The sequence below is a fragment of the Oryx dammah genome, unplaced genomic scaffold (genome assembly GCF_014754425.2).
Source record: "Oryx dammah isolate SB20612 unplaced genomic scaffold, SCBI_Odam_1.1 HiC_scaffold_12, whole genome shotgun sequence".
Classification (NCBI taxonomy): Eukaryota; Metazoa; Chordata; class Mammalia; order Artiodactyla; family Bovidae; genus Oryx; species Oryx dammah.
This window is the reverse complement of record NW_024070196.1, coordinates 32033746-32049423: the sequence shown is the minus strand read 5'-3', so window position 1 is coordinate 32049423 and position 15678 is coordinate 32033746. Positions and strand designations below refer to the sequence as shown.

The following is a 15678-nucleotide window of genomic DNA, read 5'->3' as shown; positions in this document are numbered from 1 at the left end:
CCTCTACAATTAAACCCTTGATTAAAGCAATTGAAGGAACATCGACTCTTGCAAACTAATTTTCTCTTTTCAGACCAATTGTATTTAAGATTTCATAATTGCCGCAGCTTTCCTAGTACTGTTTCTGAATTTTAACTGAATATTGGTAAATATGAAAATAGATTTCACTTTGTAGTCATGTAGGTTTCTGTCCTGAGATGTAATTTGTGTGTGCCCTGATAGGAAGGACATTATGTATTTTTCATGCCATGTCCTTACATTATACCTAAAACATTATCTTGGAGGTACTAGGCTCTCAACTGTATTCTTTCATAGAAAATTAATATTTTATCCAATGGTTCACAGACAAATTTTCAAAAGGTTTATTGAAAGAATCCTTCTAGTTAATTACTGCTATAAATATTTTAACTTAGTTTTAATGGATGAAGTTTTTTCTATTAATATGTGTATGGAGGCAATAATGAATCACGTTCAAATTGACAATATATACTTATCTTTCAAATCCTATTTTAAGTTTAGTTTGGGTTTATTTGCTTCTTTGCTAAGAATGTCCTGCTCTCTTAGGAACTGCACAAATCATCTGCCATTGGTAATTTTTGAAATGGATTTTGAGACTGGAAAATAAATAAATGAAGTTATAATTAATTTAATTTTTTCTCCTTTAAGATATTTTTAATGAGAGGGAAAAAAAGAAAAAAACAGATCCACAATTTCGCCTTTAGTGAATTTTGATCTTCTATTCACTTGAGAGGGTCTAGTTGCTACCAGTTGAAGGTATAAAAATCTATAAATTTTTGTGCCAACTTTTTATCAAAAGAAAAAGCCAGTATCAAAGTCATGAATCCCTGAAGTGGGCCTTCAGCTGAAATGATGCTAGCAGGCAAGATTCTAGTTACACCCAATGTGTAATGATGCAATATAAAATCTCCTATACAAAGTAAGACTTAGGCATTTTTCCCCCTCATTAAACATAGTAATTTAGCAGAATCACTGGCCTTCTTAAAATTAGACTACTTTTCACTTGCGTCACAAACTCTTCTTCAGGGCTAGGAGTGCAGGTTTGGGAAAGGTTTCTGAATAAGTCTATCAGAAGCATGTCCTTATGGCAGCTTTTCAGTGTTATCTCCTCTACAGTTTGTTCCTCTTTGGCCTTCATCCCAAGCACTAACTTTTGGAATCCAAATTGAGTCCATTCTTCAATTCTTATTTCTTACTACACTATAATTGTTCATATATATGTATGTGTGTATACTTTATAATTTTTGTAGTACACACACATGTATATCCACACACATTCATATGTACACTTTATCTCCATATGAGAATAGCTCACAGATTAAAAACTTTTCCCATAGAACACTGGGCATGAGGAATTGACAATTATTTTTTAAGCATATTATTTTTGTTCATATGATTACATAAAATGTAATTCAAAGTATTTTAAGACATAATAGAGCAATTATGTGTTTTTTCTGTTGGGCAGAAACATAGTTTTTAGCAGAACTCATGTATTATTGTGTTTGTTGGAAATTATGTACAGATTTTTCTCCTAAGAACTATAATTTGGAATGATTAGCCATTGCTCTTCGCTGTGCTTCTCTCAAAGGTACACTGAAAAATATTAAATTCCATAGATCGTCTGGCTTTTAGGTAGATAATGGCAGGTCAGTCCCAGAAGACTACTGTTAAGTAGATTTGACCGGGGAAATTTTGAGACAATATAAGATATACTGTTCTCCCCAAGTAGTCGTGAGAAAATAAAGTTGTATCAGGTAGCAATATAGTGTTTTATATATAGTTTTAATATACTGTTTTACCTTACCATCAGATGTTTTATTGGAGTTCCATGTGATTTATAACTGCACACTCCCTCTTTTATAGGTTCCTTCATCTTTGCAGTTACTGTGACGGATGCTGATATTGGACCGAATTCTGAACTCCATTACTCTCTTTCGGGTAGAAACTCTGAAAAATTTCACATTGACACACTGAGAGGAGCTATTATGGCAGCCAGACCACTAAATGGCACTTCAGAAGTGACATTTTCTGTCCATGTAAAAGATGGTGGCTCAGTCCCCAAAACAGATTCTACCACAGTGACTGTTCGATTTGTGAACAAAGCAGATTTCCCTAAAGTCAAAGCCAAAGAACAGACTTTCATGTTTCCTGAAAACCAACCAGTAGGCACTCTTGTCACTACTGTAACAGGGTCCTCCTTGAGAGGAGAACCTTTGTCCTATTATATTGCAAGTGGCAATCTTGGCAACACACTCCAGATTGATCAGTTAACAGGACAGGTTTCCATAAGTCAGCCTCTAGATTTTGAAAAGATACAAAAATATGTTGTATGGATAGAAGCCAGAGATGGAGGTTTTCCTCCTTTCTCCTCCTATGAGAAACTTGACATAACAGTGTTAGATGTCAATGATAATCCTCCTGTCTTTAAGGAAGATCCATTTATATCTGAAATATTAGAAAACCTTTCTCCTCGAAAAATACTCACTGTTTCTGCAGTGGACAAGGACAGTGGACCCAATGGACAGTTAGATTATGAAATCATTAATGGCAACAAAGAACATAGTTTCAGTATCAATCATGCCACTGGTGAAATTAGAAGCATCCGACCTTTAGACAGGGAAAAAATATCTCAGTATGTGCTTATTGTAAAGTCCTCAGACAGAGGCTCCCCTTCTCAGAGTACCTCAGTAAAAGTCATCATTAACATTTTAGATGAAAATGATAATGCCCCGAGGTTTTCGCAAATATTCAGTGCCCATGTTCCTGAAAATTCCCCATTAGGGTACACAGTTACGCGTGTCACAACTTCTGATGAAGACATTGGTGTAAATGCAATTAGTAGATACTCTATAATGGACACAAGTCTTCCATTTACCATTAATCCCAGCACTGGGGATATTGTCATCAGCAGACCTTTAAATAGAGAAGACACAGAGCGTTACAGAATCCGAGTTTCTGCACATGACTCTGGATGGACTGTAAGCACAGATGTCACAATATTTGTGACAGATGTCAATGACAATGCTCCAAGATTTAGCAGACCCTCCTATTATTTAGATTGCCCTGAACTTACTGAAATTGGCTCCAAAGTGACTCAGGTATCTGCGACAGACCCTGATGAGGGATCAAATGGACAAGTGTTTTATTTTATAAAATCTCAGTCAGAGTACTTCAGGATTAATGCTTCCACAGGAGAGATTTTCAATAAACAGGTCTTAAAATATCAAAATGTCAGTGGCTTCAGCAACGTGAACATCAACAGACATAGTTTTATAGTGACATCTTCAGACCGAGGTAATCCTGCATTACTTAGTGAGACGACAGTCACCATAAACACGGTGGACAGTAATGACAACGCACCACAATTTCTTAAAACTAAATATTTTACTCCAGTCACCAAACATGTTAAAGTTGGGACAAAGTTAATCAAAGTTACTGCAGTAGATGATAAAGATTTTGGCTTGAATTCTGAAGTGGAGTATTTCATTTTGAATGAAGATCATTTGGGAAAATTTAAGTTAGACAATCATACAGGGTGGATTTCGGTAGCAGCTCCCCTGACATCTGACCTGAATCAGAACTTTTTGATCACTGTCACCGCAAAAGATAAGGGAAACCCTCCACTTTCATCCCAAGCGACTGTTCAAATAATTGTAACGGAGGAAAACTACCACACACCTGAATTCTCTCAAAGTCACATGAGTGCAACCATCCCTGAAAGCCATGGTGTTGGAGCCATTGTTAGAACTGTTTCTGCGAGAGATAGAGACACAGCTATGAATGGCTTGATTAGGTACAGTATTTCCTCCGGAAATGAAGAAGGCATCTTTGCAATCAATTCCTCCACAGGTGTATTAACACTCGCCAAACCCCTTGATTATGAGCTCTGCCAGAAACATGAGATGACTGTTAGTGCTACAGATGGAGGGTGGGTCTCAAGGACTGGTTACTGCAGTGTGACTGTAACTGTGATTGATGTGAATGACAATTCTCCAGTATTTCTCCCTGATGAATATTTCCCCACTGTTTTGGAAAATGCCCCCAGTGGGACAACAGTTATCCACCTAAATGCAACAGATGCTGACTCTGGCACCAATGCTGTGATTGCCTACACAATACAGTCATCTGATAGTGACCTTTTTGTCATTGACCCCAACACTGGAGTCGTCACCACTCAAGGCTTCTTGGATTTTGAAACCAAGCAGAGCTACCACCTTACTGTGAAAGCTTTCAATGTCCCCGATGAGGAGAGGTGCAGTTTTGCCACTGTTAATATCCAATTAAAAGGGACAAATGAATATGTGCCTCGTTTTGTTTCCAAACTTTACTATTTTGAAATCTCAGAAGCAGCTCCTAAAGGTACTATTGTCGGAGAAGTATTTGCCAGTGACCGTGACTTGGGCAGTGATGGGGAGGTTCATTATTTGATTTTTGGTAACAGTAGAAAGAAGGGTTTCCAGATCAACAAGAAGACGGGACAGATTTATGTGTCTGGACTTCTTGATAGAGAAAAAGAAGAAAGGGTCTCTTTGAAGGTACTGGCCAAGAATTTTGGCAGCATTCGAGGTGCAGACATAGATGAGGTCACTGTGAATGTCACTGTGCTTGATGCCAATGACCCCCCCGTTTTTAGTCTAAACATCTACAGCGTTCAGATCAGTGAAGGGGTGCCCACGGGGACTCATGTGACCTTTGTCAGTGCTTTTGACTCAGACTCTGTTCCCAGCTGGAGTAGGTTCTCTTACTTCATTGGATCAGGGAATGAAAATGGTGCCTTTTCCATTAATCCACAGACAGGACAGATCACGGTTACTGCAGAGTTAGATCGAGAAACCCTACCCATCTATAATCTCACGGTTTTGGCTGTGGATTCCGGGACCCCCTCTGCTACCGGAAGTGCCTCCTTATTAGTTACCCTGGAAGATATAAATGATAATGGCCCTATGTTGACCATCAGCGAGGGGGAAGTGATGGAAAACAAACGCCCAGGAACTTTGGTGATGACCCTTCAGTCCACAGATCCGGATCTCCCTCCCAATCAAGGCCCCTTTACCTACTATCTGCTGAGCACAGGTCCTGCCACCAACTATTTCAGTCTGAACACTGCGGGAGTTCTGAGCACCACCCGGGAGATCGACAGAGAGCAGATCTCCGACTTCTATCTGTCCGTGGTCACCAGGGATTCTGGCGTGCCTCAGATGTCTTCCACGGGGACCGTGCATATCACAGTCATAGACCAAAATGACAACCCATCACAGTCTCGGACAGTGGAGATATTTGTTAATTATTATGGTAACCTGTTTCCTGGTGGGGTTTTAGGCTCCGTGAAGCCACAGGATCCCGATGTGTTAGACACTTTCCACTGCTCCCTGACCTCGGGAGTGACCAGCCTCTTCAGTATTCCAAGGGACACCTGTGATCTGAGCTCCCAGCCGAGGTCCACAGACGGCACGTTTGATCTGACTGTCCTTAGTAACGATGGTGTCCACAGCACGGTCACCAGCAACATCCGAGTTTTCTTCATGGGATTTTCCAACGCGACAGTGGATAACAGCATCCTACTGCGTCTTGGTGTACCGACCGTGAAGGACTTCCTGACCAACCACTACCTTCATTTCTTGCGCATTGCCAGTTCACAGCTGACGGGCCTCGGGACTGCTGTGCAACTGTATGGGGCTTATGAAGAGCACAACAGGACGTTTCTTTTGGCAGCTGTGAAGCGAAACCACAATCAGTATGTGAATCCCAGTGGTGTAGCCACCTTCTTTGAAAGCATCAAGGAGATCCTCCTGAGGCAGAGTGGAGTGAAGGTGGAATCTGTGGAGCATGACGCCTGTGCTCCTGCCCCGTGTCAGAACGGAGGGAGCTGTGTCAGGAGGCTAGCCGTGAGCACTGAATTGAAGAGCCACGAGAGCCTTCCAGTTATCATCGTGGCAAACGAACCTCTGCAGCCTTTCTTATGCAAGTGTCTGCCAGGCTACACAGGCAGCTGGTGTGAAATTGACATAGATGAATGTCTTCCATCCCCTTGCCACAATGGTGGGACCTGTCACAATTTAGTGGGAGGGTTTTCCTGCAGCTGCCCGGATGGCTTCACCGGCCGGGCCTGTGAGCGAGACATCAACGAGTGCCTGCCTAGTCCCTGCAAGAATGGTGCCATTTGCCAGAACTTTCCAGGAGGCTTCAACTGTGTTTGCAAAACTGGATACACAGGTATGGTGCTAAGCTCTTTTTTTGCCCACCAAGACTCTAGTCATATCAAATATGATAGAAAGCTTTGAACTTTGTTATCTTCAAATGATTTTCTCTAAAGAATAGGCAGAATCATAGCAAATGCTTGAAGTGATTACTATTGGGCAGACACTGTTCTAGGAACTTTATCTGTATTAATTTCACTTCTCAGGAGAAACCTGACAAGTGGTAGGGATGATTTTACAAGCTTTAAGAAAAGGAAACTTTTCTTAAGAAAAATAGAGAGAAATTGAGCTGATTGTCTAAGGTGAGTCAGTTGATTTGTTGTAGAGTCGGGATGTGAGCTTATACAGGTCATTCCGGAGTTTAAACTCTTAGTCTAGCTACTGAGTTTCTTGCACAAGAGCAAAAAGAGCATCTTATCTTCAAAAAAGTGTTCTACAGTTAAAGGACATGGTGTATTTCAAGTATAAAATCTGGACTATTCTGTGTTCCAAAGAACTGTCATTGTTGTAAATTATTTAATCATCATCAATTTTATGGTTTTCACCATAATTATCACTCTGATTATTGAAATTTGACCCACACTGTGAAGAGATGAAGCAACAGTTGTAATTTAGATTGAGATCTAAATGCCTTGTTATTTCTAGTAGTCGGGTAGAAAGTATCATTGGCTGATTTCTCAGGTTAGTGAGAGCAAAACTGAGTCACAATATACCTTGATATTTTGGGAGCAGAATTAAATATATAGAGAAATTATTTGACTACTCTTTGTCATTCTAATAGAACATGATATATGCTTATAAATAGATCTTTGTTTCTAGTCCTACTTATCTATCTATCCATCATCTATTTATTAACTGATCTGTGGTTAATGTACCTTCAAATGTGTATACATTTATGCTATAGATGTTTGAGGAGAGGCAATTTCTTTTCTATAATTTGTACACTATACCTTTTTAATACATATATGTTACACTGGGTTGCCCTGTAGTGTTTATTAACTCAGTGTAAAGTACAGTGAAATCGGTAAAACCAGGATATACTTTTTTAAATTTTGTAAGTAAAAGAAGTTTTTAAGATAATTGTATTTGTATATCATATTTTAAAATGAAGCCTATTTTGTGTATACTTCATGGTTTTATATTTGGAGAACTGAATCGCTTGATGATTATTTACAGCAAGTTTTAATAAGCCAAAGCAGATCATATAAGCTTTTCCTTTTGACAAAATAATGTCCTTAAAATATAAATGAAGAAAAGGGGCAGCAAACATATGTATGGAAAGAATCAAGGGATTTGACAAAACTTGATTTAGCTATAGTTTTTGGGAAGTCCCCTAATCTTGCTCACTTTCAACTCCCCCATATATAAAATGAGAATAGTCATAGTTACTTATCTTTTAGGGATGTTGTAATGAGTACAAATAATATTTGTATAACACCTAGCACAGATTCCAACTTTCAATAAGTAGCAATGCTAATTAGTAGCTTTAGTAGTAGTGTTAATATAATGGTCGATACAGAGGTATGCTATAGAATTTCTATAAAGATAAGCCTCAGTGGCAGAAGGTAGGCATAAGACTTATCAGAGTTGTACCCTTAGGATTATGAATAACAGGGTTACATACATGTTATGCGTTCAGGATTTCCAGAAAACCTTCCTCACTCTATCGTCCACCTCTCCCACCCCCAGCCTCTCCAAATGACTTCCTCTGTTGTGAATTCAACAATAAGATTATTTATTTGTTCCATTTTAGTATGATACACTATTTCACACCTAGAGTGAGTTTACACTTAGTCCTAGAATGAAGAAAGGATGACTGCATTAGGTAGTACATGGGGAAGAGAGCAAATGACATGAGTGTGAGCAAGGGACACAGGCTGATCTCAGCAGAAATGTTATGTAAGGCATGGGGCATAGAACTAGCCTTTTCACGTCACTTCTCTCTAGTCTGTTTCTTTATTCTTCATTATATTTAAACATACACTGCTTCCTTTTCTAAATGTAGTGGTTGAAACTTTCAAGCATACCCGTCCTTCATTATGAAATGTTAATAGCATTTATCAAATGGCTACTTGCAATACTGCTTAAAGTTCCTTGCATCATTGACATCATTATTCATTTAGTTATTAAGTTCTTCTTACAGATCTATTAAGTGAATATTCTTATCCTTCTGATTGAAAGACAACAAATGAGATCTTAGAGAGAATACAGTTAAATGACTTGCCTCCAGCATGGCACAAGAAAGTGAGCTGAGTTTTGATGATAAGCTTTACTCCAGATCCTCTGCTCTTTAAATGCCTGTCACACCTCATCATACTTTGATCTGCACTTGCTAGAGAATATTATGCTGAGCCTGTGATATGAGCCTTCTTAGAATTTTTTGTCCATTATTCTACTTAAACTGCACAGCAACCCTCTGAGACATGTATTAGAAGCTTCAAACTGGTTAAGTATGAAAGTCAGGAAAATTCACCAATAACCTCAGCCATAAAGACATCGCAAGTATTTCCAGAAAGCACTCCTGGTCACCTTTGCAGGGCTGTAGTGAGTGATTCCCAGAACAGTGACTGCTTTCTTTTTACCCTTCAGATTATCATTCAACTCTCACCCACTGCACAAGCTGAACCTGAGTCCTGCTGGAAGGGAGTCTGGAAAGATGATAGTTTTCTAACTTCCCGCCCCAACTGTATGGAAAGATACAAGTGGATTTGAGTGTCAACAGAGAATGTCTGACATAGAAAGATCCTCTTATTGCTCTTATTTTACACTGTAGGAAGCTGAGCCTATAACCATCATAACCTCTTTTTGTAAGGAAGTCATTTGAAGTAATGTATTAATTGTACATACTGTCCCTCCTCAGAGCTCCCTTCAGTTTCCTTTTGCATAACTGTGGATAATCCAGTTGATCAGGGGTGATGTAAACAAGCATGCAGTTGAATACTTCGTGTAAATCTTGTATTTTTTTATTAATATAATTATTTGTTTCCAAATTCTATATATATAGGCCATCCAGTAAAGCAGGCAGTTAAGTAAAGTCTGATAGTTTTATTTCTTTGTTTTGTTTTGCAGTTCTTTGTACTATTTTGATATACAAACAGTATATCAAAAATCATGGTAACAAATTGTTAATCCACACACTAAATTAGAAATGCATTGTTTAAATGTATTAATACATATTTATAATATATATTTAATGTTCTTTGGAGAGGTAAGCCCTCAAGTATCATTTTGAGTTCCTTTTCTTCCAGCTAGTCTTTACCAGGTAACCTGACTTAGAAATGTAGAGCTAATGCACTAAAATGTCTTAAAGAACCAATCAAAGCTAATAAGCCATAAGACAAAATTCATATTGAAGCACACATGTATCTCACAGAATGAATTTTTAAGTATTCATTCTGGTTAAATTTTACTTCTGTTAGCATTAAGTACTATAGTGAAGCTGTCTTCAAAGTCTGTATGTATTCAGATATTTTTTGGATCATCAGAATTATTTCAAAGCACCTATATTATCCTACTCTATTTTTGTGGACTTTCACTGCTGTTTTTTCAGTGATTCTTAAAGTCTGTGATATTGCAAATTGGAGCTGTGAGAGTTTATGAAATTCCTGCTTAAAATAATTCCCAGCCACTGCCCCATCTCTGTCTCAAATACACACACACACACACACACACACACACACACACACCTGAATATTTCATGTGAAGTTAGAAATTGTGCTCAAGATTAGAAAAGTAAGTGTTTATGAATTGAGGGAAGCTGAGGGACTTACCCTAAGAATCCCTCACAGGGAGTGGTTAAGTGTTACCTCAACAGGGAATTTTTGTGTAGACTATCCTGTAAAGATGCAAGTATAAAAATGAAAATTGTAGAATGATTACAACAAAAAGATATGAAGAGATATAGTTATTATTCCTATTGCCATAATATTCCTGATATATTTATTTTTTTATTTTCAAGTTTGTGATGATAAGGTCACATCATATACATGGAATAAGAATATTCTTATTTAATGAATTTAGAGAACTGAGAGAAAACAAATTTGTCTGTATAACTTGTCTCTCAGATCAGTTTTTCTTCACTACTAGAAAAAGAACCAAAAAGAAACTGAAAAAAGAAATAGTGAGACTTCATCTTCCATTACAATCACTTCATTTCATTGTTAAGAGCATTTTCCTATAATTTAATTTTATATCACTCAATGGGGCTTTGATTAGCTATACATAGAGTACGTTAGACAAGATGAATACATTATAGTATAGTATAGAACATCTGAAAAATTAAGGTCTAGATTTTCACAAAGCTTAATAGTATAAGAAATTGAATCAACTGTCAATATGCCCCAGTAAATCAAAAGAAAATATCTTTCATATTATTTATGCCTCAGAAGTTCAGGGAATCCTGGAGGAAAACAGCAGTCTAGCAACTACAAATCTAGTATTTCATTTCCTATACAAATGAAAGTTTCTTGTGTTTACTAGAACACTAATTAGAAAGTACAGTTATAGCCAGTAGCCATATAGCATTTGTCTTCCTGATCCCAGGATTTTTGTTTTCAGCACATCCTGCATTCAATTCTTCATAGTAATGAATGACATTAGAGAAGGCAGCATGGATATGGAACTTATTTCCAAATCTGGGCCTCTCTTAACAGAATTAGTTCAGAGCCCCTTTACCCTTTCCTCTTCACTTTCACACATCTGGATGCATTTTAGGTGTGGTATTTGGAGTAATTCCAGGAGTGTATTCCCAGAGGGGGAGGTTTTTCTATGTTCTCTAGTAAGTCCTGATATTTCAGGAGAGGATGAGATTTGTCCATTCATCACTTTTATGTCACTTGACAGTATAAAAAGGAATTTTTTTCCAGGCCTGTAAAGTTATTTACAGGTCGCGCATAGTAATTTTACCAAGAAAGTTGGCAAACATTTGCTTTCACGAAAATGGGAGTTGTAACTAAGAGTTATTCTTTCAGAAATCACAGCAGTCATATATTAACGTTGTCAATGATCATGTGACCTGGAAACCGAAGAATATAAACAAACTTTACTGGATAGATATGAAATGAAAATTTGTGTGAAAGACAAATTGTTGTTCATAGAAGACTGGTAAAGAGCTCAGTTCTTATTTTGATTTTATTTCCAAGAGTGGAATTACACATTTACCTCAAATGATATATTAACTCCATTAAAACATTAATAACAGGTTCTATTAGTCTAGAAACTTCTAATTTCTATGGAAAGTAAGTGTGTATTTGTAAAAATCATAGATATTATGTGTATCATTATATAATCATTTGTAGTCACATTTAGATCATATTTGTATATGTTTTAAAATACAAAGGAAGACAGTTTTTTTTTCTTTTTGCTTTTAATGCTAGCAACCCTTATGCAAGCATACTATTTTTGCTTCATTTCCACATGAAAAACCATAATGCTAATTGATCAGGATATTTAGATGAGTTCTTTTCATAGTGCCTTTCATAATAATAGGAAACATTTACATCTCATGCAAAAAAACACAACTACTTTCTACCAAAATAATAAAAAAACTTATAAGCATAAACATTCAGAATAAATAGCATGTATATATTATGGAATTATATTTGTTAATAAAATAGTCAGTTTAGATAAAAATGGACTTTGTTAGTTCCACATGGTTTTCCTTCTTCTCTGTCTATAAATACAAGAGATGGAAAAATATTATTTGTGGTATCTGTTAATAACATATGGTCTTCCCTGGTGGCTCAGTGGTAAAATTCCTACCTGCCAGTGCAGGAGACCTGAGTCTCTTGGTTTGATTCCTGGGTTAGTAAAATCCCCTGGAGGAGGAAATGGCACACACTCTCCAGTGTTCTTGCCTGGGAAATTTCATGGACAGAGGAGTCTAGCAGTCTTGTGATGGGGTCACAAGAGAGTCAGACATGATTTAGCGACTAAATATCTGACATATATGACCTAAGCGATTAAACTGAAGCCTACACAAACTATGGGATATCAGAAATCATAGCTCCATTGGGTGGCTAAATTTAACAAGTTAGAATAAATTTAGGTCAACTTTCTCTAAGTGTTAGTCACTCAGTCGTGCCCAACTCTTCTGTGACCCCGGTGAACTATAGCCCTACCAGACTCTGTCCCTGGGATTTCCCAGGCAAGAATCCTGGAGTAGGTTACCATTTCCTCCTCCAGGGGATCTTTCTGACCCAGGGATTGAAACTGTGTCTCCTGAAGGAGATCCTGCATTGGCAGGCAGGTTCTTTACCACTGAGCCACTTGGGAAACCCTAAACTTTCTCTAATGTAACATTAAAATGTGCCATTGGAACAAGAGAAACTTGAATGCATATCCTTGTGGAAAAGATCATATCATATTCTATTTATGTTCAACATTTCATCCCACCTTCTGCCCCAGAACATGAAGACACATGCTAAATTTCTCCTGTAAGTTTAAACTGTAATCTTGGAAAGTTTGAATATACCTTTGCCTCCTATTATGTGTTCATTTTCATCTTTAGCAATTCTTCTTCTCCATGTGCTAGGAGCTTACATCTCCTGAAGCTATCTATAATAAATAATGTATATCAACACCGTTAATTGATGAATATCAAAGCAATGAGATCAGTTTATTCCTCTAAACAGCTGTTAACATATCTTAATGGAAAAAGACTCCTTGAGTTCAAGAGAGACAAATGCCTCTCTTTGTGCAAGCCCTATCAGCATATTTCAAGGCTCAAGGCAATGACAAATATTGTTAATTGACTTGCAGCACTAAGTTAATGACGCAAGATTTTGTTTCACAGTGCACAACACAGCAGATTGTTTGTTCAAGAAGCATGTTAGAGTAATTCAAACTGCAGCATTCTCTGATACTCGTTATGCCATCAGCACTAACATTTAACTGGTAGATGTGTGCAGAACAATACAGAATTTGTTGCTGACTTCGAATTGGGTAATAGAGCATAAACTTTCCAAGCCCTTGAATAATGCATTTAAAGCCTTTATCTTGATTTGAAGTAAAATTAGGACCTCTCTCTGTCACATAAACAAAAAAAAGTTTTTTAATAATAACTTAAATTGCAACATTGAGTTTCAAACTGTATCTTTAAATCTAGTATGGCAAGCTCTTTGATAATAATTGTAAAATAAAAATACTACTCATTAAATAAAGTACTCAAACTCGATTTTAATGGTAAATAATTTACCATTATTTTGGTAAATACATACTCTAACACCATGTCCTAATACCAACAAATAAGGCTATTTTACCCAAACTCAACAATAAATTCATTTGTACAACCTGTAGAAAAGTTATTTCTTAAATTTTTGACAAATAAGAAAATAAAACTCTGGCTGAAAGTAAACTGTCAAATAAAAGATTGAATTTTTTTTCTCCAGCCAATGTGTATTTATATTGGTTACTTAAAGAATCAAATTCTACTGATAGTTTAGTTTAGTTTAGCTTTTAAAAGAAATTCATTCTCGAACTAATATTTTCTCATTTTGTATCTGCTTCTATTTAGGTAGTCATTGTATGTTTTAATACATGAGTAAGTCTTTATTTTGAGGTTTCTTTCCACATCTCACTTTGGACTAACAGAAATAGTTTTTAGTTTGAATTAAACTCAGATATCTTTGTTAAAATCTTATTTTGTAAGGAGTAAATAAGATAACTAATTTATATAATTTTTAAAAATTTCTTTGTTTTTTTTTTTAAGCCAAAATTTAAGGTGGTCTTTTCCAACAGGATTCAAACAAGTATATAGTTGAGATTTATAGGATCAATGATTTGGGTTTTAATACTCATACATTTTTCTTGCAGAGAACATATGCCAAAATATTTGAGTAAGTGAACTTGGTCATCCACCCTAAACTGATTAGCCTTTGTTCCCCATTTCCAGTCTTCAAGAAGTAAAGTTTGTGATTTTATAACCTACATATATCTGTTTACAATATGAATGTTATACTAACCATACCTACAAAGAATATTAATCTATAGCTTTATTCCTTGCTACTTTTAACACAGCTCTAAAATAAATTTTCCAAGAAAAATTCTTAATGAGTTTCATAGCATATGTGAGAAAAAAAATAGATGGAGTGGGATGTGACTTTCTTAATACTAAATAGATAATGAATAGTATAGTCAATAGATCTTATTTTATTTTCTATTGAGTGACATAGATACTGTATTAGGGGAAAAAATACACTTCTCTAGAACAATCTGTGACAAATCCACTTAGAAAACACTAGAGAAAAGAGTTCTCCCAAGACAGAGCAGCTCTCTGGTGCGATAGTTTGTATGAGCTTAGAATAAATTTGTCCTTCCTGTTTTTCCAGTATGACCCATTTCAAAAATACTTAAAACTTTATTTCTGTGCTTCTAGATTGGTAACTTGTTTATTTTTCATTATTTCCCCTTAAAATAGGAAGGTATTCTGAAATTGTACTGTTTTGTCTTATAAGATGAGGTTCCCAACTTTATATATAAAGGAAAAATGTTGTTTATGACCCTGTGATACAGAGAATTGTGTTCAGTTAGCAGTGTCATAAAACCTGGCTCACTTAAAATTTCAAACAAACCAGACCAAGTGTGGCTACATAATCAAGACACAATATCAGAACTAAATTAAATACAAACTTTGTGTTCCAAGCATATTTATTAACTATTAAAAAATAGTTGAAATGGATCATGGACAACATGTCTAGTTGTGTAGATAAAACTACGTGCTTTCATGAGACATTCAATAAAGGCATTAGTGCAGTCACGCTGGGAAGTAGGAAATAGCTTTACAGAAATAACTCTCCCTCCTATCAATGAATGGAAATTAAGAACTCTAAGAAATATTTTAATTTCTTGGGAAATTAAGAAACATTTGATTTCATTTCTTAAGATTGGAAAACTAAAAACTATTCTAACAAATATGATATTATAATAATTTACAGGTACAGAATAGTGGTATTATAATAAATTTATATTTACATAAAAACCCCACACAACATCACAAGAGTAACAAAACACAGATGGGACTAGCCTTATACCTTTAATTTTGCCTACTAAGCGATTAATTATTCTATCATAGCTGTCTGAAACCTAGATTTCAGAGCAGTCTGTATCATAGTTTTATAATTTTTTAGACAAGGGATTACCCTCCAAAGACCTCTTCTCCTCCATCTGTGAAATATAAATGTTTCCTGTGGTATGGATCAATTTTCCCCACTAAAATGGAGATACGATAGAAAGACATTGTCTACTTTTTGACTGTTACACCTTCATCTTTTAGCATGCCTGCCCCATAATAGACATTCAGTCAGTATTAACTGATTCAATGAACAAAACGATGCATGAAAAGTCTTTATACATTGAAATATATGCTGATTAGGTGTTATTATTTTAGAAAAAAAGACAAAGCATACATACATAATCTATAGTTAAGAATAAATCTTCCTAAGCATTTGAAACTGTGTTTGATGGG

General features: G+C 36.1%; 1 protein-coding gene across 1 annotated transcript in view; it reads left to right on the top strand.

Annotated features, from left to right (window-relative positions):
• The window catches only part of FAT4 (FAT atypical cadherin 4), a 184030-nt gene that overhangs the window by 143009 nt on the left and 25343 nt on the right, over positions 1-15678 (top strand). Inside the window, exon 9 of the mRNA XM_040250540.1 lies at positions 1882-6231. Within this exon, the coding sequence (XP_040106474.1) occupies positions 1882-6231 (4350 nt within the window). The remainder of the gene's footprint in view (positions 1-1881; positions 6232-15678) is intronic.